Genomic DNA, 23354 nt, shown 5'->3' on the forward strand with positions numbered 1-23354 from the left:
TAAGCGTGTTAAAACCAACAGTTGCACCTTCCCACTCATTCCCTCTGCTTTGGAGTTAACGTGACTTCTCTGACTGCTTTTCCTTGGTGTGTACAGAGAGCATATGTAGTGGGTACTCCACAGTACAGCCAAAATCACAAGCTGGAGGGTACTGGGTGTTAATTAAGCATCCATATAACACGGAACTTAACCTTTTTTTTTTCTGTCTTGCACAGCTGCATAGCATGATATGCTTGAGATCGTCAGTAATGTTTTTTCCTTTGCATACCTTAATTAGGTATGTTGCTGAATGCTAGCATTCGCATTGACAAGGCGAAGTACAGCAATTGAGCAAGTCCTACCCAAATTTGTGGTGTGCAATGGTAATACAGAACTTTGAGGCACGTATTAAAAATTCTCAAGAGGAAAACATCTTGCAATTTATTGTAACCTAAGTAGTAAACATCTGAATGTGTTTTTACACAGGTAACAGTTAGGGCTTGCTACAGGTATATTTCAAACACCGCTGAATAAAAATGAACCTTTTACAAACCCACTGATCCAATATGTTTTCTTCAAAACAATATTAAGTGTGTGGCTATGAAAACAGAGTGAAACATAAAAAAATTTTCAAAAATCATTTACCACAGGGTAACATTTTTGTAACTAGAGGAAAACAAAAAATTATGTACATAAATACATATATTTTTATATATAGCAAATTACAGTTTCCTGCACTGAACATTTATCAAATACACAAGTACTGAACAATACTGGACAGGGTGCTTTGCCACACCTTGTTGTCTCCTTAAATTCCGATGAGAATGGAAGACAAGTTTCTATGGAGGATATAACTTGTTCAGTGATGCAAGCTCACACGAGAATTAAAAAAGTTAAGAAAACCAAAAAAACCCACAGCAGAAGTGCCTGACGTTTCCAGCACAGGCATCTTTAACAACAAAGCGCGAATGCTCAACTGTTCTTCAAGCACACGCCCTGGCACAGGGTCTGCGCCAGTAGAGCTTTATTCGGTATGACAGCCGTCACCTGCCAAGGGCGATGAATTTGGGCAACAAATCTGATGCTCGGCTTTGTCCACTGGCTTGTCAAAGCCATCATCTTTCTGATGATAGACAGGTTGGTAGGGAGCAGTCACCTTTCAGATCCCCTACAGAAACTGTACCTTTTCTCTTGGACCTGGGCAGCCACTCCCATGAGTTTCAGATAGAAAACAAGGTACTAGCTGGTTTTCTGGCCATTAGTTTCCCAGGGCTCTGGGAACTGTGGTTATTAGTATAATGGGAGACACTGAAAAGGGTGACACCAAGCTATTTTTGAGGACTATGTACACAGTTGTTTTGGTTTTGAAAATAGAAAATTTCATTTCACCTGGCCAGAAATGCTAAGCTCAGGTTCCTAATGGATAAATAATGATCCTTAGTGAAAAGGATGATGTAGGCTCCACCGAGTTCTAGTGACCTTACCAGAAACTGTCTTCAAAATACTGCAGTTACTAGCTAGGAATAACAGTCCCATTTAGGTGTCCTTCAGAGCACAAAATGCAAATGTTTATGGTATAAAAAGCACTCGCTTGTCTCCACAGGTTAGTGATGTCTGGAGCTTGGGGGATTGTAAATCCAGTCCATTACAATAAGAGTCATACTCACAATCATGAAGATTATGCCAAGTATGAGAAAAATTAGAGCCTGCAATTGGAAAATGAGATTTTGTTAATAAAGCAAGTGACTGAACAGACTGGAGTTCACAGACTGTCCCACTGGAACCACATTTATCTAACACCCAGGGCCTGAGTTTGCGTCATTCTCCATGAGCTACGTGAATCAAAGTTAGGCCTGTGTGAATTTCAGTTGAAGAAAGCCAGGCTTTACAAGACTAGAGCTGAAAAAAGCCTACTTTGTTACTATGAAAAATAATACAAAATATAGCAGAGGAACAGTTTTTTCCTTTAAAATCTGACCAATTTTCAGTGAACAATCATTTTCTCTGATATCGAGAACAGCTTCATTTAATCCTTTTCATCCTTATTAGACAAAGAGGTAAGCCCATCTCTCTTCTCTGAAGGCATTTCTGTATATATTCAAGTGATTCAGATGTTTATAGTCACCCTTTGCTTTAGTGGGGCTTTAGTTTACCGTAATCTGTCCACACTTAACAATATTCTGCCTTGCAACACAAAGATGAATATTGTATGTGATCTCAGTGCAGGGTGTGAAATTCTAGATGTGCCTAACACACAGCAACATGAAGAATGAACAAAGAGACATGAACAAATATTCACAGTGTCTCTATAATAACAGCTCCAAAGTAATCGTCAGAAATCCTTTTATGATAACCTTTTTTTTTTTTTATACTTGCAGTATGTATCGGTTGAAGTTCCACTTCCTTGGTTTTGTGAACTTGTGTATAGATGTATATATGTACAGCTGTTTACATTATGTGCGTTCCTCAGTAACTTTTCTGATTAAACTTGCAAAGGACATCTCCTTGGTGATATTGTTAAATGTGCAGATAGCTATTGATGTTCAGGATGAAAGGTACTGCTGGGGCAGTCTGGCACGACGTATAAATTCGTGTTGTGTATAAATGATAGACCTTCATATAAGTCTCCTGCAGGTGTATGGATCTGTCTCAGTGGTGAACTCACTATGAGTTAATTATGTCTGCAACACAACTTCCTTCTTAACCTTGACCTCATGTCTTCCTCTTAATCCACAGCTGGCCTTCTAGCATGAACCAACGGCTCCTTATACGCTGTCTTGGAATTATTTATGCAAGTGCAGGTGTTAACTAGAGCTTAGATTGGATTAAATAAATGCCTTTTTTCTAGTGATTTAAGACACGCTTTAACCTAAGGCACTCGCTGCTGTGTATCAGTAGCAGTAGGGCACTAAAGGCTTTGACTTGTGAAGCCTGGCTCTCCACGCTAAGGTCAATCACACCACCCAACCTGTATTTGGCATGAGATACTACCATTTATAAGCAACTGTTGGCTGTTGCAAGTCAAAGGCCTGAGTATCTGTGACCAGCGGAAAGCACACACCCTCCCGTCCTTCCTTCTGCAATCACTGCCACCTCCCTTACCCCGATCTTCTGGGGAGACCTCAGGGGCTCCTTCTCAACGAGCCGCAGGTAGAAGGCAGCGGGGAGGATGAAAATCAGCATCGTAGCAGAAGAGGCACCTGGAAGAGAGAGCAGAGCTGAGTGTACCGGGCCGTCTGACGCATCAGCAACGCGGTGCACCTACAAAAGAGAGCGTGTGGGGAGGCGGCTGCTCTTCCAAGCCCAGATACACAAAGGGCTCTCTCTGCCGACAGCGTTCGTGCAGATCTCCAAACACTTCTTTGAGGGCTCGGGGCCCAACGAGGCGCTCGTTACCGAGAGCCCAACGTGGTGGCCCAGGTGTGAAAGGCAGGGAGGAGCAAACCAGCTGCCTGCGTGGAGTATGAAACCTGAAAAAGGCAGAACCCCCATGGAGGTGTCTTTCTTAAGGGTGTCTGTGTCCCTGAGTCCTCAGGCAGCTCAGAGCATGGAGGGTCTTCATGGTCCTCTTTGGTCAGAGGGCAAAACTGACCAAAAGAAAGAGGTAGGGGGAGAACTGTGAATGTCAAAAGAAATGCATCACTTTTCTCCATTTTCTAACAACATCACCGTTTGGAAGTCAATACATTTTGTCTAGGCTATAGGTGCTCGAAAACCAAAGGTGATTTCCCTCTCCTCCACATGCACTAAATGCCCTTGCTGTCAAAATGGGAATTCCTTACCAGATTTTATACTGGCATTATTCGATTCCTTGTGCCTCATGCAAGGTAGCAACAAAGCTGGGTAACGTTTAGCTTCGTCTGTCAGCTCTTCGGGAATTTTTGTGTCCCTTTTCACTTTAATCTGTGTTTATATTACTCCACTGTAGGATCCAAACTGCGACTGTCATTCAGTCCATGAATGTAAATATGTTGTGGAAAGGATTAACAGAGTAAAGAAAAAGTCTTTATGAAACCTACCAATAAATCCAAAGATGTCTTTAATAGTCGGGACAAAAATTACAAGCAGGTTATTAAAAGCAAGAATTACTGCTGCAATCAGGAAATGTCTTATCCAGCTGAACGGCCTTTTGGGAAACAGCAATGCACTGATAGATGAACGGATCTGTAAGATGAAAACCAGCAGAGAAAGTAAAACAGCAATTAATTTATCTTTGCTTTTCACTTTTTTAAATGTCTATGCTAGTTACTTTTGCTGTGAGAAATTCTGACTGAAGAAATGTGTTTTCAGTCTTTGATTCCCTTAATGTAATCTCACTCTGATGTAGGTTTTTGAGAACTGGGTTCACAGTTTAATGCAGAAACTCAAATATTTGCAGTGTAGAAGAAAGTCAAGTAAATAGGGTGTAAAATCAGGGACATGAAATCTGTTCAACTGAGAGATGCTTATATCAGCAAAAAAACCCCAAAGAAACCCCCACTACGAATACTAATCAGCGGGCAAAAAACGCACTGGTGAAATATGAGTTGCTGTATTCCTGAACCTGATCCCTCCGAAAATCCCACAGGAGTTCTGTCATTTACTTTTGTGAGAGAAAGAGCAAGCTGTTGTTTTACTTTCATTAAATATATATATATCTCAAAATAAAAGCGTATATTTCAATGCCACTTGGAAATTATGATCCTAAAAGCTATTGCAGAGGATCCTTTTTGCTCCACTGACTTTCTCACATAACACAGAAAGAGTTTTTTTGCTTTTTCATCAGCAAAGATGGTAAGTAGGAAAAAGGTCAAGAGCAAATCCCTTTGGTGGCTGGAGACAGTGTTACTCCGAAGTACCGTGATTAACTTAAAAGATTTGAAAAGTACAAGTTGAACAAAAATGTTTTTACACTGTAAAAAGCTCCAACCCCACTTCTGTTTGGCTGTTTTAAAACAACAGACAACTGTTTCTGGATAAGTTTGGCAATTCAGTAAATGTTTGGGGTTCTGTCAGACTTGGAGCCCATCATTTGAAAACACAGCATGAATTTTGCATTTTATGCTTTTCAGGTTGATGTGAGCCAATATTAGGAAGAGGAGGCAGATTGCAAAAATTTTGTCCAGCCCCTGAGTTGATGTAAAACAGCTTTATTCCACCAAAGAACTGCTGCCTGCATTCTTGTTCACTTATTGTCAGCATCCTGTGCATTATTCCTGCTGTGACATAGTCCTTAAAATGAAGCTATCAAACTGAAGTTTTACAGTGACTAATGGTACATAGATCTATATAATTTTTTTTTCAGCAATGCAATGATTTCTTTTTTTTTTAAAAAAGTATAAAGTCTAACTACTTTAAGAAAATACATATCTGGTAGTTCATAAAAAAATAGTTGATACAAATATGCTGCTAATTTTGAGTAATTAGATCTGCTGAGCTGGCTGTCCTCACAGGCCGTGTCAAATTGTTTGATATGCTGGCTTACAAGGAAATGATATTTTCTCAGGAGTTCTTTTAACAGAGCAGTTAGTGCTGTGGTATGTAACTGCTAAGCCTTTGCGCACTATTCAGATATAAAAATGATCATACAGAAAGTTAAAATGCAAAATGCTACATCTGACAGATAAGAGCCTTTTGCAATGCCCTTAGCTTGTTTTCCCATGAAGAGTGACCAGTTCTTTAAGACTCACTTAAGCATTTAGTCACTGGTTTAAACATGACATTTAAGGCAGAGCACCGGAGAGCTCTAAACTAGACAGACTGATCACTCTGGGTGCTTTATACCAGAACTTTTTATTTTTTTTGTAGACAACCTTGAGTGGTGATCGCTTCTCTTAGGTATTTGTCAGCAAGCCCGGAAACAGTACCTACGCAGAGCTCGTGTTTGCGTCCAGGACAACGGAGCAACAGGACCCCAGGGTCACTGCTCTCATCAGATGGGAACACGACAGCGTGACATGGATTGCTGGGAGCCCACCGGCAGCATGATGCTGGGCTTCCACGTGCCCTACAAATGGCACGCCGGCCTCCCCAGACTTAATGACTGGGATCAACTCTTTCCTGCCCTGCTGCGCAGCAGCTCAGGGAAGGCACGAGGGACGGTCCTGTGCATTCAGGAGCCTGGAGGTTTAGCTGTGTCTTTCTGCCCCCACTACTGTGGATATTGCGTTTTTTTCCCCTGTGAACAGCACCGAGAAGCTCCAAACTTTGCTCAGACATCTGGCTACGTGTCTGAGTCCTGACTGCCTCTGTTTTCTGGTACTTAGCTTCGTGCCCTGTCCGTAGAGTCGAGCATGTAAGATGTGCCTCTGCCCCTCCACCTTGGCATCCAGGTCTGGCAGTCCTGCACTGCACGTGGCCTGAGCTGCACGTGTCTGTCCTGAGTTTGGATGCTATAGCAGGTGCCTATAGTAGGAAATCTCATAAGTGGTTTCAGTATATCCCCAAGTCTTTGATACTTACACTGCTGCTCTGGTAAATATAGTACAGAGAGACACAGGGCAGTTGTTCCTGATTTATTTCTGATTTATTTATAAAGACTGATTTATTTCAGTCTTTCAAAGTTTGCAACCCTAACTGCCTAAGGTCCTTGCTCTGGTCAAACTGCGTATGAGAAAACAGACCCTCCCAAATAAAAACTCAGGCTTACTTCTCTTCGATGTTAAAGCCTGTCTGTGCTGAGCACATCCAGTCAGTGTATACTGGCTAGCCCTGATTTCAGCTTCAGCAGCTGGGTTACTTACGGGGAAAAGGACAAGGGGCACAGTCAGGGTTACAGCCACCAGCACTGCCAGGCGAACTGACAGCAAGAGGGTGTCGAAGGTGTACACTCTGGTGTACGTATGAAGTAGCTCATCTTCAACTTCTCCTACGAAAAGGAAACAGAAAGGAGTTAAGTCGCTTCAGCAATATCTGCACATGCAAAAGGATCTTTATACTGCAGCCAGATAAGATTAGCTTTGGCCCAGCTGCTGTCATCAGATACATGTTATGGGCTAGGCACAAAAGAGGAGTTTCCCCAGCACAACCGGTACAAGTCCATCATTCAGAGATGATGAGGGTAATACAGCACTGAGGTGATGCTTTGTACTCCAGTATCTCAAACGACTTTCTCAAAGTCATTAAGTGGATGCGGAACCTAAGGTAAAAATAATTTCTGCGATACAAAATAGGAAACAACTCACTGAACTGGGAACAGGTCCCTTCGACCTCCACCCAGGTGTCCCAGCTCTCAGACAGAGCCCTCTTGCCCCGGGGACAGAGAGCAGATTGTGCTGTGTCATTCACTTCTCTGCTGTAACGGAGGAACTAACGAGGTAAAAAGAGGTGGCGTTTGCATAAAACGGTGTGCTAATACAGGGGCTGCTCTGTTTACCTACCGGTTAGTCTAGCTCATCCATATTTTTTTTACACTAGAATGATTTGCACCTGTTTTTCAGCATAGGTGAAGCTGAATTAGTGGCATCAGAGCCAGGGTGGGTAGCACTTAATAGTGTCATGTAAAACTGTTGAACGCCAGAGTATTTTTAGCATGATCACTCTTGGCCTTTGCCAAGAGCCAAGTTTACAGCAGCTGGTTGTTCGAGTTCACAAACCCAAGAGATACACAACTGGTCCCCCTAGTAGGTGCCTCTGAGCCTCTCATGGGTGAGGAACTTGTGGCCTGACAGCTGGATAAGTCCCACCGCTTATTCAGGAGGTTACACACTGGGTATTATGTTTGAGTAATGCTTACATCTGGATTCGGACCCACAGAAAATACATGAACGCTTGTGCCTCAGTGTGATAGAACCACCTTCCCTGCTTTAAAATGAGAGGGGAAATTCTGCAGAGAACAAGGCTTTGACCTACCGTAGAAGGTAAGGTATCCAAAGAGGGCAGCCAGAAGATACATGATAAGCATGCCAGTGATGGAGATATTTGAGACATTCTGCATCCGCTTTCGGGAGCGACTGAAGTAGGAGAGAAAGAGAGTAACAGTGCTATTCTTGTAAAGCCTCTATTTGTTCAAGAAGTACTCTGAAGAGTCATAACTCTACTGACATCCCCTCGCTGGCTAGTAAGTTCAGAGCAACTATATTGGTTACACAGAGCTCTTCACTTGAAGCTTCGCAGCTCTGTGCAGACCGACACCGCAGACTTATAAAAGAAGTGTGTCGAAACTCCATTTCTACTGCTTACTTAATGACAACATATAAATGTGCCATGTTATTTTGTATATCATTATTTATATACTATCAATCTCAAATGGTGTATTTTAACTAAAAAATGGAGTGGCTAAAATTACAGGGCAGGTAATAATAATAGACAAGAGCTTTCAGTCAGCTCTATAAGAACATACCCTTATATCTAAAAAGGGCTGTTCTACAGGTTCAAGAACCTCCTGCAGGTCAAATCCTTTCTTTAGAAATCCTTTGGTTAAAGATTTGGTGTAAGAAAATCTTCAGCTTATAGGACCTGGAAGCTTGTTCCCAAGTCATCTGAGAATTTTTATTTCTTCTGAGGTTAAACCTGCTGAAATAGGAGGTAATGGGTCTTGGCCTCCTTGAGTTTTGCAGCACAACCTCCTGTAATGTAATTCCTGCTGTTGAACAAATGCATTTTCTTAGCCCTTCCCAACTGTCGACTCTGTGCTGATTTAAGCAAATGTATTTGATTTTTGATATTTGATAAGCAAAATGGGCTGGGTGAGAAGCCTATGTAAGACACCCAAACCAATGGCATCCCAAGAAACCTTAAGAGTAAGCAGCAGCTGACCCAGACACAGAACTTATTAAGATATTATTAGAAACCAGAATTATCAGTTTCAGTGCAACCAAGTTCCCCAGTATATTTCACATCATTTGAAGGACTGTCCAGATTTCTCCTTTCCTAAGTAAATATGGATCAATGTGGCTTTCTGAACAGTGGTTCTCTGTCACCAATACCTGACTATTAGGTCAAAGCAAAGCCAGTATCTGCTTACTATGAAAAGCAATAAATCATTAGCAGGTGGGTGTCTACACACCAGCAATCAAGGCAGAACATGTAGAAAGTGATCTCTAGCTATGGTTAACTGGAAGTATGGGACAAAATTTAAGAACCTTACTCTTTCAGTTCACTGTATATTGGTAGCACCTCAGGGTGGCATACGAATGCAAATGCCAGGATGGGTATTGCATAGGCAGTCTGTAAAATAAAGCTCCCATTAGTAAGAACGGTCACTGCTGTACCTCTGACTTTTGGCAGGCAGCAGTTTAGCTGTGGTACGAATGGCTAAAGACAAATTCTACAGAATCTCCCTTACCCGTGAGTTGAACACAAAGTATTTTGGCTGACACATGTCACTACTGTCACTGTGTGCTTCATATTCTACACCACTTTTGGGTGAGGTGTCTCTTGGATCCTCAAGGCCCGGCAAGTGCCCAGCTGTGTTGTCCATCATGAAATTCACACCAGAACCGAGAGACTCGTTTGGTAACATCACCAGGTGCATTGGCACTGTGTTGTTGGTGGCGGTCCAGTTTTCAACCCCGTGGTCCATGACAGGGAGAGGACAGGGTACTTGGAATTTCTTGAAGATTACCTACAAAAGAGTAGACAATGTCATCAGAAGAGTACCACCATAGGAGATTACACTTCCATCCAGGGTATGGCAACAGAAATATAAGCAGGCACACAGAAGAGAGAGGGGAAGGAGAGGGAGCAAGAAACCAAGTGCTACCACTTCTGCTTCTCCTGCAAATATTTGTTGTTACTCTGCCTCTGCTGTTGTCCTGCTCTATTTTTTGTTCTCGAGTGTTGTTTTTTAGGGTCATCTTTTTTATTCTGGCTTCATTCGGCAATGGGCTTGTTGATTTGGTTCACTTGCAGGTGCTATTCTAGCATCCACATTAAATTGTCATGGTAAGAAATATAACAGCATTGCGCAGTTTACAGGCTCTGTATTTGCTTAGAGACAATACCCAAACAGTCACCTACCACACTGACAAAGAAAACCATACAGGTCAGCGAAAAACCACTCGTATAACCAAGATAACCTGTGCAGCAAGAAAAAAAACACAACAGTTCAGCTACATATAAATTCACAATCCTAATAGAAAAAAGAAATGAGGTTAAGTGGGGCATTAAGCTTACCTAAGCTCTTTAGAAGGGAGAGGGGAAGAATAATCCCAACTGTTACGAGTATTACGAGGTAGTTCCCATTTACATACCACTCCCTAAAAAAGAGGAATAAAAAAATAACAATCATTATCATTGACATCAAAGTGAAAAATTTTCATCTGAGGTTCAGGCTGGGCAAAGGTACCTACCCAGAACTCTCCTCAAGTTTCATAAATGCTCTGATCACTTCAGGAAGTTCATATTTAATAATAAAGAGGTAGCTTGACATTGCTGAAAAAAACAAACACACACCTTCAGAGAAAACAATGTAGTTCCAACAAAAATAATTTGTGTTAAAAAACATTAATGCTTTATGAAAAACATATTGTTTTGGGAAACCAGTTTTTGCTAAAATAGAGAAATGAGTTTTGTTTGAATAACAGTGTGACTAAATAGATAGTATGTTCCCTTGGTATTGTTATGAGCACGTCCTGAATGACATCTAGCATTCAGTGTTAGAATACAATACAGTTATTACTGAATTAACAACATGCTCAAATCACTGTTCTGATGAAATTTACACTCTTAACTTTTCCTTTTGCTTTTTGGTTGTAAATGTTGTTTTTCCAATGGATAGTGTCCATCGACATTCTGTAGTAGCTTTAGTTGTTACTGCTTCTAAATCTCTTCATCTACCGTATCCTGTCTATTTTCAGCTTCTTTCTTCCAACGCTCTAGTCCATATATAAAAAACTAAAACTAGTTGTCAAGATTCCTGATGAAAAAGTGGACTTCTATGCCTCTCATTTAAATGTACTGCCAGAAGCCATGCTTTTTACAGTTATTTTACACTGGCCACAGAGAGGTCTCTGGAGACCTATGGATCGACCTAGACAAGAGGATTAGAGGAACAGCTAATCTTCTCTAACAAGGAAGCATACTTCCTTCCTGAATTCAACCACTTTTGATATCCAGGCTTGAGTAAGGAATGGAAAACCATGGAAAAGGACCTTTTATGAACAAAATCAAAAAGTCTCTTGCAGTAGAGAGATGTGAACCACCTTTGCCTGAGTAGCAAAGTTGCTGTAAAAGGACAGTAACGATCTGTCAATGGAGATTTACAAAGCGTACCAAGTTCCAAGAGAGAGATCACAAAAAAATCTACATACATTTAATTGACCAGTGATGCATTTAATTTACATTTCAACTACCTCTCCTTAAGACAACTGGAAAAAATTACAAACTCCCCTGAGTTTTCGGATCTGGTGTTCTCCAGTCTCTTAAAAGGCTTCTTCCAGGGTAGTAAAAGGAAATAAGCTTCGTTGCGTGAATGCACAGTCCCAACCTTACTACTTACATCGGTAAGTAAACAGTCTCCTGTTCCGAGGGGATGGAGGTTACTCAATAGATATTTCACAGGGAGTATCTTTGTGGATGAATATTTTCAACAATCACTCTGCAACACTCAACATCTTAGAGAGATGACAACCCAGCTGTCGTTTCAAGGAGAGGATTCAGCTGGAAAATGAACTACTGAAGAGCCATTCTTTTATGGAGAAATCAGAACTATGTGCTGTTCCTTTTAGGTCAGATTAATCTTTTCTAAGTTGAAACAGATGGTATCTAGTCTGAGCTGTACTCAGTGAAGAGAAACAGCCAACTCCTTGAGGACAGTCAGCCAAGCCATTTTAGCCATCACTGAAGGCTCTGCACTGGTCATGGAGAGATCCAAGGCAACTAGCTTTCACCAAACACTGAAGTGTCAGGTAGCTGAAACTAGGCAAGATGAATTCCTCCCGTCCTTCCTTATTACAATATAGTGTATACTGTACCTGGCTCATCTCTGGTGCCATTTAGACAGACAGAGGAGAGAAAGCATTTTTGTTCTGTAGAAAAGCATCAGAAGTTGGAAAACTTTTGCCCCTTACCTCCAATATTCTGCATTGTAACTGAAATGAAAACACCACACTTCCCAGGCCAGCCAAATGCCTTTTCTCCCAGCTTTTCATATATTAGTGATCCTGAAAAAAAACCGAACCAAAAGAGAAACATGGGCCACTGCATTGGACACTGTTGATAAATTGCATTCCAAGGTACAATACATGCAAGCATGCAGTAGGGAATATTAGTCAGTCACAGCCTGATCCTCATACCTCCTTCTTTTGATATCTTCAGTAAGAGGTGGACTGAGTAGAGCGACAGTACTGCTACGCTGAGCAGCAAAACTCTGCAAGACAAAGCAGAAATCAGAATCCTAAGCAGGACATCAGAGACACTCAGTTGATTTAAACACAGACTTCCTCACTCTCATGAAGTTCAATGTGTAAATGGTTTTCAGCAAGTTTGTGCTTTGGATTCCTGGTGCTAAATGCAGAGATAAATGTCAACTGTAGCTTACTTGTTAGTGCAGTTGCACCTTATACACTCCAAAAGCCCCTCAAGGCTTGTTTAAATCTGCATAAATGCCAGTTCTGTGTTTTTCCACGAGGACAGAATCTTACATCTTAACAAGACCCTAATAAAGTAAATGGATTTCTTTGCAAAAGTCAGGTCTTTGGTCTCTTAGCTTCTCACTGACCTCTCATTTTAATCTCTCTCCTTACTCAGAGCTATCAAAAAAACCCAAACCCCAAACCATGATTGCGACAACTTCACTGCCAGCTCTGGGCTAGTCACTACTTTCGAATTCTGCCATGCTATTGTGAAGTGGTGGAGTTTACCTTGAGATATACGCTTTGCAAAGTACATTAGAAATTTTGCATGGTGCTAATGCGTGGCATGACACTGGAAAAGCCTGCTCTTGGAGCACTTGCAGCTTACTCTTCTAGCCTAGTCTGCTTGAAGGTACCAGTGCCTGAATTCATTAATTCTGATTACTGCCATGTTGCTTCCACGTGACATTTGCATCCTATGTGATTTCAGTTATCTGCCTCTTGTGAACTGCTGGTGAAAAATGTAGCTTTGTATGACATTTTCAGGGCACAACACTGTGGGCAGCATATCTTATTACCATAACTGTCTTGTCATCAGCCTGCAAAAGTGTTGGTGCCGAAGGGGATGAGATGATAACATGACAGAGCTAGGAAACAGGGATGTGCCTCACTCTGTGGCTTGTGCCCACACCTTCCACTCCACTGAACACGTGGTTTGGTACAGATCCTGGAGACGCCGACAGCCAAGTTCGTAAATGAGTTATGGTCTAAGAGGAGACACAGGTCCTGGGGCCAGGTGATGGCCACCAGGCCGTCACGATTTTCACTGACGTTTCTTTCTCCAAGAGAGACAGACAGGGCTGCAGACTTGGTGTGAGCAGGGTCGTCTCTCATGCTGTGGTCTCATGCAGTATGGTAAGGGGGGATGGTGTCTGAGGTCGCAGTGTACCCTGCCAAGATGCCATCCTTCTTGATCAGGGGCACCCATGCAGCTGCTATTCAGAGACGTGGTCTCTGTGTCCTCACACGTGAGGTACGGTAAACCAAAGCCATCCTGGCTGCACTTGCTATATCATGCCAGGCAGCAGAAGTGATGCTCCCATGCCATTGCAAACATCCCCCGTGGGAGAGGAGGGTGTAATGGGAACTTCAGAACCCTCCTTTTGCCTTCACCCCGTGGAACACCTTCCAGCATGAGAGCACTTGGGCAACATGAGAACAGTAAATTACAAAAATTTAGACGATGCTGCCAGCATTGTCTAAATTAGAATTAATGTCCAGCAGTTTCCATTTAGTAGATGGGATTTTTCTGTCCCGCTAACACTAACGTCATGATCTGTGAAAACAGAGGAACCTCCAGCAAGTGGATGCATACCATGAGGGTAACAATATCCCCACACAGTTTTATACTTTTAAATAAAACTCCTTCCTCTACCAGAAGGGAGAATGTTCTCATGCAGAAAGTATGGAAGTTGGACAGAAAAGAAAATGAGCTGTGGGTGGAGACAACCTTTGTTTTTGCTGCTTAAGACTCCATAGGGTTGCTTTAGCATTATGCCCTGCTTTAGCACTCCCAACAGAGCTAATGTCATTAGGCTTATATCAGAATTTTTTAGCCACTTGTGTGAATGAACTTTAAAAACAAAGATATTACAAGTGTTGTGGTTTTTTTCCCCCTAAGTGAGGCTTGATGTATCACAGTTTTCTTTCCAGTGATAATTTATGGCCATACTAGTTAGTGCAAGTGCTCAGAGAAAGTTGGAGAAAAAAAAATCCTACATTTTTCAGACTCTAATGTAGTCAATTTTAGAACCAGCTTCCATTTCTGTTTCTGCAAATACTATGTCTAAACCATTTGAGTGCAGGTGCTGGGAAGTACTTATCCAGGACAGCATTTGCATCTACAATTAATTTTCACTTAAAAATTCTACTGGCAAAACAGGAGGTGTTTCTTAGCAACTAGAAGCTACATGTAGCATTTCAAATGCTGTTGCTGTCCTAGTTACACAATCTCCAGAAGAAAGAAGCCATATAAAGATAGCCATGCAACCTGATTTAAAGGCTTGTTAGATTTCAGTAATGTAAAACAACAGCCTATTGTCATACAGTACTGTCGTGTTTTATTCCAGTGTCATGGGGGATTAAAATTAAGGCTTCAGTTAAAATTAAAAATTAAAAAAAGAAAACCAACTTTTTTTTTTTGTACAGTCTGTCTCATTTTACAAGGTTAGCTATAGATTAAAAACCCTCACAAGGCTATCTGTTACTGCCTATCAAAACCCATTTTGTATACATACTGTATGTCAGCCACATACCATTGCTGTCATCTGTGCACATCGAGTACAAATAGACTTGAGGGAGCAACATTAAATCTGAATAAATCTGTGAATGCCTTTGCATTCAAAGCATGCTGCTATTTCAGACTTATAGTGAATATTGTTCTTCCATTTCTACATAGTGATTAGATAGTTGGGATGACGTAAATATATACTTTAAGGGTGATTTATTTCCCTTGTTGAACTCCCATACTGAACCACCAAGATTGCTGTTGTTATTTTAGGACCCGTATACTGTTCTTCCCCTCTGGTTTTTGACTGCACAGTATCAATTCACAGTTGTGTTCCTGATACAAAATAGGGCTAAAATAAAAAAAAAATGGTTTGTCAGCAGCAGAAGGTTCCTTGCGGTGCAGCTAAAATGTTTTCATTACAGATGATCTTACAAAACTTTTCAGCTAACAAAACAAGCTTAACGTACCTCTCTAATCACAAAAAACTTTAGCTCCAGCTCACTGCTTATATTCTATTTGCTTTTGTTTCTATGTACTTACACGAAAAGGATAATTCCCGTGTTGGCCATGGCATAGGAGAGCCCTAAGATGCCGCTGCCCATAATGGCATTGCTGAGGTTGAACGACGACATTCCAAAGGAAGCTCTGCCCCGGTGCTGTTGGGAGCAAGCACAGAAAATGGCAATGAATTTGCCTTTTACTGAGCAAAACAGACTAATTATCCTAATTGCTGGTTTTCCCTGTATTGCTCCCTTGATCCTTAAGAGGTGGAGCTTCATCAAGGTTCCTGAGCCCACATGCGCTTGCCACCGTAAGGAGGGTTTTTTCCCCCAAAGCCAGCTGTGCTGGTAGGGGTTTGCCTCTTCCCACTCGCTCCGTGTCTCGGCGGGGAGGAGGGCTACGGGCGACTGAGGTGACATAGCCACAACTGGCTGGGCTGGCTAGCCTCTATAGGAATACATGCTGCTATCTAACAGATTTCCCAATTATTGTTTTAAAAAAAATTCAGGTGATTTTTAAAAATTAATCTAACTGATTACTGAATTTTTCTCCAAGCAGGACGTGCTTCTTTCCTTGGAGAATTAAAAGTGTGTCTGGGGGAGAAGACAGAAGCGCTGTGTGGCTCGGGCTGGAGGCAGGAGGGTGGAAGAGGACAAAAAACTGGGAAAGGGGAGGATGGTGTGTGAGGGAGTCACATCTGCCACCATGTGGAAAAGAAAGGGGGGGAATATGGCTCTTAATTTTAGCTTGCAACCACAAATAATATTTTTTGTTTGTATTGGATCAATCCTAATAAAATGTGTAAGATGAGCAATAAAATAACGCCTTTCTTTGCACCAAGTTCACGAAAACTTTGAATAAAGTGAAATCCTGAGCAGAGGCACCAACACGCACACCCCAGGAACCGGTGCTGTGCTTCCATTTGCACATGGAGTTGTCTAAAGAGTTGGAGGGGTGCTGAGCATGTAATGTTCAGCACTGTAAAGCTGAACATGAATGTCCTTTCTTTAAAGCAATGCGGCTGATGTGGATTCATTTACGCCGATGCTGGAAACAATATAAGCACGCAGGCACTAAGGCCCAGCTCTACCTTGATATAGGAGCAACAAAGTTCCCCTGGACCAAATCTGCTGTCAGAAAAATGGGTGCAGAGCCACCCTGGCTGAACATCTTGGGTGAGATAACGTGGGTGCTACTGATGTCCAACTATGATCTGAGGAATTTTTCTGATGACTTGTGAAGGAAAGACCCAGTTTTACTTGCAAGGCAACAGAAAGGGCTTGCTGTGCTAACTCTTAGAAAAATGTGTTTACTCTTCCAAAGCCAAGATATGCTGATCAAGCTCCAGAGTAACTTTGTTTACTGAGACTTTTGGAAAAAGATTTGGGTCAATAAGGTTTGCTTTGTAATTACTCTTAAAAATGAATAAAACTTACATATTCTTCATTAAATTCTTCCAATTTCTTTTTACCCAGATATCCATTTGTAAGAAACTTCTGACTTTCTGCATCATCGCTAGCAAATGGACTGAACACAAAGAAAAACAAGAAAATATTAGGTAAGGCTTATGACACACATTATGTTCAGGTAGTGCCTTTTGTCGTCAGTGGGAAACTTTCCTTTGACATTGCAATGAATATTTAAACATCCTTCAGAAAAAAACCCTCTTTTATCCTGTAAGATTCTCACATCCAATGGCATGCTTAATAGATCTTTGCTTTGCCTTGGAATTTAGTTTTAAACCCAGCAATCTTCGAATTGTATCTGATTGCAGATGTTGGAAAGCAGCAATTCCTTACTGCCGGCAGCACGCTAAAGCCGAGTGCGTTCTTCGCATCCGAGGAACAAAGCGCTTTGCGACTGCCCTGTTGGAGATACGTGCTGGGGGGGGTTTAGCAAGCTGAGAGCTGGAGGCAGACGGCTGGTTTTGAGATGTCTTTCTCAGGCCACCCCGGTGCTGGGACTATGGTGGGTCCTGCTGGAGATGCCTGAGGGTGGGCTGTCCCCGAGGGAGCACCGAGCTGCTGCCCTCTGTACCTCACCCTGGAACGCGTTCCCCCAGGTTGCCCCGAGAACGTATTAATTTACACGTGTACTATCGGACCGGAGTGGTTGGAAATTGCCAAGCGGGGGCTGGGAGCCTGCAGAGGTGACTCCAGGGGGTGGCCGGCAATTTGGGGAGGGGGGTCCTGGGCTGGACCTGCTGAACTGGGCACACCGTTCTCCAGGGCACGGAGCAGGGAGGGTTGGTGCTGTGGGAAAACGCTAGCTAAACAACCACACTAATTTCATTGTATTACCTAGGAAATGTTTTGAGTCCCAGATGCCATTAGTGAAGCTCGTTTTTTGATTACCGCTTTCTAGCCTTAACGGAACAGCCTTCCCATTTAAATGCTTACCTCCTAATTGCAGCCTTTTCTGAATCAACCAGCTCCGTGTAGTTGTCTTCGAGGCTTTCCCCACTGTTGCTCTGATCATCAAGTTCGATGTTGACTTTTTGCAGCTCCATGCGATCCATTAGAGTGGTCAGCGCTTTCCAGCACACACGCTCGTTTCTTCAGGGTAAACAGCACCGCGCCGTCTGCTTGCGGGTCCTCTCTACCATGCGGGGACTGCCAGAACACTCTGTTCTGCAAACAAAACACAACAGGACTTATTAGAGTTTTCCTCAAATTAGAGAAACCAGTGTGAATCGTTGGGTTTGTGTTTGTTCTTTGTAATAGCGTTAAGAGGGGAAACTGTTGCAGACTGGGAAAATTCTGGGCAAGCATAATGTCCCTTTATATGCCAGCACTTGGCCCTGCTGTCTCCCGTCAAATGGTAAAGAACGCAGGGGCCAACGGATGCACAGTGGATGTCCAGCATCTGGCAAAATTACAAAGCCGGCAGAAAAGAATTTCTTGAACTGCTGCTTTTGAATTTCTAGGGGATGGTGATGCAGAAGTGCTTGCTGTTAGAAATGAAGGGAGTGTATCAGGGTTTTCCTACTACTGCTTCAAAACATACATACTCTTAAGGGAAACGCTCAGTGTTTCGAGTCATTTGTTGTAAGATTAATGTTGTCACAGATTTAAATGTTTTGAAGATTTGTCCCTTTCACTGGGGTCTGACAGAGGTGAGCATCTCTGTATGATCACTTCTTTGATAATTAGGATGTGCAATTCTGATACAGCAGTTTGTGGTTTTCAGTATATCTGAAATTTCAGTATATTCTTACTTGTCCCATGACTAGAAGCTCTGTCTCATGCAGGATTATTACATGGATATAAGACTGACTATCTTCACCCTTGTTAGAAAAATTGCTGCCTTTTAAAAATCATATGAATAAATGCTCAACCCTCTATTTCTATATGGACCAAAGGAAACTATACAAACCACATTTACAAAGACGACTTCACCTGCGGGACTTCAGCAGCTTTATGTTACAGTCTCATCTGCAGATACACATTTACATTCACTTGCTCATTCCCACATTCAAGAGGAAAACACTGTGCAAGAAATGTTACAGTTTCACAATACTTTTCACTTCCCAAAGGTATTCCTTGAAGCATTTTATATTTCCATTTCAGAGCTGAGGAGACAAAGGGGCACATGGGATAAGGGAGCGAGCACAGAGCAGATAGCACACTGCTGGCACACCTGGGGCCAGAACTGCAGACTCTGGGCACTCTACCTCCTACCTTGGAATCAGGCAGACTGGCTGGATCCATTACATTTTTCATAAATATCACACATTAAATGCAGCCCAGCGCTGCGTAATAACAATATCAGAAAACACTACAGCAAATAATTTCTATGTCTGCCTCTTTGTAACACTAAACCTGCAATTATTTAATAGCCTTTTTCCTGGTTTTGCATTTATGGATGTGTAGGTCCTCGCTCGATGACCAGACCTTCACTATCCTCTGCTAGTGATCACATGCAGTTCTTAAGAACGCCTACAAATGTATTTGTAGTGGCAAAATGTTAGAGCTCATGTGTTAAAAATGTAAATGCAAACTTTAAATACCAATCCTGGAGGCTAAAACTGACTCTGGGCCAGAAATCAAAGTTAGCCTCCTCGCTTCTTACTAAAAACATTCACCCAGACCAGACAACTGAAAAGGAGAAACATTATCAGAGTGCATTAGGAGATTTCCTACCAGAGAAAGCGGCTGGGTTTACTCCTTTCTGCTGCCGCGCAGGGAGTGTGCGTGAGGGGACGAGTGATTCGGGCATCAGGGCAGAGCTGCCGGCACACGCATTCCAGTGGCCGGGGGATTCTGCCCGCTCAGGTTATGAATAACTCCGGGAGACAAAAAAAATAATAATAATAAAAAAAACCCCAACAGAGCCCTCCCAACTGCGGTTTCATTCACAGAACCGTCTTCAAACGCAGGCGCTGCCCTGTCTGAGCAACAAAGTCCTTCCAATTCCTATTGCTTATTTTTAATCTGTGGTGTAAAGGTCAGGCAGACAAATCTGACTGCGCTTAGCCCTGTTCTGGTAGAGGGTAAAATCTCCCCCATGCGCACTGCCTAACTGCTTGTCGGAGAAACGTCTTTTCCAGAAGTGGCCGTCCAAAAAATACAGATCTTCAAAGAGTTGGGAAACAGAGGAAAAGTAAGCAAAAAAGTTGCCAGGAGTTAGGTTACACAGAGATTAGGCTGAGGAGGAAAGTCTGTGCAGCACAGCAAACACACTTTGGAAAGGGGAGCAAAAATTGGCTGGAAATACATGTTACAGCATAAGAATCATCTGGGCATTGTCCTGTCAAACATTTACACAAGTAATCTGATTTATGGGCGTCATCTCAAGAGGCTGTGGAATTCCTGCATAGAGCAGTGATTTTTGATTTTTTTTTTTTTTTTTAAATCTATGAATTCCTAAAAGTCTTCTGGTGAAGGTACAAAGCCTCAGGTGGCAAAATTAAATCTGCTGAGAACCCAGTTTCTTGCAGTTGTCACTTTTTGGGGAGCAGTTGGTAGAGCTCAAGGGGTCTGCAAACCATGAGCTTGAAAGCCATTGGCATAAACGCGGGCAGGACGAGCCCCATGAACCAGGCTTGGTGTTAGATTTGAATCCCGCAAACACTAACGACTGTAATTACAACCAACGGTGCCTTTGGACTTCAGTAGGACTTGGCAGAGCTGGTCCTTGGTGGCAAATCTGTCTCTTCAGGTTCCTACCACCGCCGGTACTGACGGGTTTGGAGGGATGTTGAGGTACCGGTTGCGCCTGCTCCCCACCAGTAACGTAGAAGGGGCAGAGCTGCCATCCCTCCACCTGGGGAAGAAACGGCGTAGCCCCACGCCTCTCGGGTCGCTGCTCCACCTGCGAGATATTATTTAGCAAAAAGGGGGGGGGATGCGCTGGCTGGCTCTGTTTAAAACAAAATGGTGGCTACGGCTGCGCGCTGTACGGTGGCCAAGCCCGGTGCCAGGGCTGGTGGACGGGCGCTGGGTTGCAGCCCCGTTCATGCTCCTGGGTGATGGCCAGGACAGCGGTGGCGTGACAGAGGACGGCCACCAAGGTCAGGCAGGCCTGGGCCCTGCCAGAAGCCCAGCACATGATATCGGAGGAGAAAAGCCAAAGTTCATCTGTTTCAGCTTCCCTGGGATTTAATGCTTTCTGCTTCGGAGTTCTGAATTTTGTGCCTAAGCCCTGTTTTCGGCACCCAAACCCATCGTGACTTGCCCAGCTTCCTTTCCCTAGAGAGGAATTTCGTAAGTTTGGAAGTAACCAAAAAGCTCTCCACTTCTTTTTCCTTCCCTTTATTTAAAATCAATAATTTTTCCCCTTACGTTTACATACAAGAAAAATCTCTTAGCTCTACAGAGTTCCTTAAACATGGCTTCAATACGGCGATGGTTTTGCTGCCACCTGTGGCATTTGGCTGAAGAGAAGATTTTTCTTGAAGTATGGCATTAAAATGGAAATGCTGGTTGAAAAGAGATTCACCTATTATTAGAGGGAAGGTATTTATCCCTCTAAAACTGTTTTTCTCTTCAAGTATGGGGTACTGCTCTGCCTCATTTATTAAGTAACGGTTTTCGGCAATGATTCAGAAAATGATGAAATTTTTGGCATCTGATCTCACAACGTTATTGATCTCTGTCCAGTCTGCAGTTAGGACATTAAGAGAATGGACAACCATCGGGCAAATAATGCCAGGTCACAGATACGACTAACATTTTCATGGCTTTTGCAGTATCCAAATTTGTAAGCTCCACCATGGTATCTGGTTTAGCAGATTTTGCCAGATTCTTCATCTGCATGACAGCGAGTTTATAATATTACTGTCTGCGCAGCTATTTCAAAATGAAATAAGTGTTGTCACTGTGAAATAAACAATTAAAATGCAAAGCCTGCTTTCACAAATTCATTTATTTACAGAAGTGTTAGCCAAGTAAATCAAGAGCCTTGAAAAAAATTCTCAGAAGTTAGCCAAGGGCTGCAAAGGAAAGCAGGCATTCGTTTCTTAATTGCCTGGTCAATTTTAAACACCTTTTGCTCTTTCTTTTGTTGCTTAAGGTTTGATTTGCTGTACAAATAAAAAAAACCCCAACAACTAAATTTCATTCCTGAAGAAATACCAAAGACATTTGCCAACATAAATTACCACGTCAGTAAATCTTAAGGATCCCATCCTTCACATTGCACTTATATTTACAGATTAATTACATTTTTAATTCTCAATTTTAAAAGATGTGGCCAGGGTCTAAAATACATTGATCAAACATTGTAAAGAAAAAAAAGTTTAAGGTTTACCTCCGAGTCAAGCAGGTTTTCTTGCTCGCTTGCTAAGCAGGTTATATCTTTTAGGAATTTCACCTGTAATGAAAAGTTTGCTCATGTGCAACCTAGAGCAGTTGGACAGTGATTTAAAGACAAATGGGAGTGTATCAGATGAACCAATCAACAGCTGCTACACCCCAACAACTCCCTTTGACAAACTTGCGTCAGCTCTTTTTAAAAAAAAGGGCAAAAAAAAAGAAGAAAGGTAAATCAGTTTATTGGAGCACACTGAGGGCAAACATCTCAGTTACCAGAGCTATTTGCTCTCTGAGCTTAGCACTATTACAAAATGCATATCCGCAGAACGCTTCACCCAGGCTCGATCATGCTTTCATTTGATAGTCTTGATTTGTGAACAATGCGTGTGCATTAAACTTGCAGTAGCACAGTAGTAATAAGCCTGGAAAATAGGATCTGGGAGAAATAAATAAGGGCTCCCACACTGCCTTTATTTGTGCGACTACAGAGCTACACCTTGCAACTGCAGTAGAGGTGTGCATGGCAGGACTTGGTCAGAAGCGTGTGCTTTCAAATAGGCTGGTTGACCTGTGCCTTAGTTTCCCAGTTGAAATATTTACTGTAATTGCAATTGTGGAGCTATATGTCAAATGACAAATGTTTTTCATTTAACGGTAATATAGACCCGGGGAGAAGTGTTTCATTACCTGTGATGTGCCTGCAATACTGTAGAATTTACAACCTTTTATCCAATGACATAATGACCATAATTAAAAAAAACCAGACAACCCTCCAGCCCTCCCTCCCATGTAGGCTTTTTGATTAAAGCCCTCAGACAGGCCTGACTGCGAAGGCAGGAAGGCAAGCGAGGGGATGTAATTTTTAATTCTTGGAGTTTCCTGCGGAGCACTTCAGACTGCTTTAGCTCAGGCTGGGTGAAAACCTGCGGGAACCCAGCCCCGCTCCGCCGCGAGCAGGGCTTCTGCCTGCTTGCTGCCGGCACTGGCTGTGGTGTGCCGTTTCATGGTTCCCTCCCTCCAAAAAAATCCCAGTTCCAATATAGACTCAGACAAATAGTTCAACAAAAATAAGCTCTGTCTCCCTTGGTTCTGCATTCCCGTGAAAATGCGACTGATCGTAAGGGCCGTCATGCCATACGATCCCAAAAGTAGTACAGTCCAAAGATGAAGAGGTGCAAGGTTCGGAGCTAGAGGTCCTACCTTGCTTTAGACCTATCCCGTGGTTGGAAAAATGAACAAATTTTTGGGCTTAGACTGGTGGAAGGGACTTTGAGACTGAAAGCTGCCTCTCTTTTCCACCACATCAGCTGGTTTAGTGAGGGAGACAGGCTCTCC

General features: G+C 42.5%; 1 protein-coding gene across 2 annotated transcripts; it reads right to left on the reverse strand.

Moving 5' to 3' along the window:
• Window positions 1-387: 387 nt before the first annotated feature.
• SLC38A4 (solute carrier family 38, member 4) lies at window positions 388-22090 on the reverse strand. 2 transcript variants are annotated; one of them, XM_010574084.1, is made up of 16 exons: window positions 22015-22090; window positions 17664-17894; window positions 16701-16791; window positions 15304-15419; window positions 12195-12268; window positions 11970-12062; window positions 10251-10332; window positions 10075-10157; window positions 9919-9977; window positions 9245-9523; window positions 9047-9126; window positions 7810-7910; window positions 6702-6826; window positions 3999-4143; window positions 3082-3179; window positions 388-1685 (listed from the first exon to the last, which is right to left on the reverse strand). In XM_010574084.1, the coding sequence occupies exons 2-16, from the start codon at window positions 17780-17782 to the stop codon at window positions 1584-1586; spliced, it is 1647 nt and encodes a 548-aa protein (XP_010572386.1). In that variant the 5' UTR covers window positions 17783-17894; window positions 22015-22090; the 3' UTR covers window positions 388-1583. The 2 variants fall into 2 exon arrangements, with proteins under 2 accessions (XP_010572386.1, XP_010572385.1); XM_010574083.1 differs by lacking the exon at window positions 22015-22090 and having other exon boundaries at window positions 1584-1685; window positions 17664-17782.
• Between the last annotated feature and the right edge of the window lie 1264 nt (window positions 22091-23354).

This window comes from Haliaeetus leucocephalus, unplaced genomic scaffold (assembly GCF_000737465.1).
Source record: "Haliaeetus leucocephalus isolate CR32 unplaced genomic scaffold, Haliaeetus_leucocephalus-4.0 Scaffold406, whole genome shotgun sequence".
In the NCBI taxonomy this organism is placed as follows: Eukaryota; Metazoa; Chordata; class Aves; order Accipitriformes; family Accipitridae; genus Haliaeetus; species Haliaeetus leucocephalus.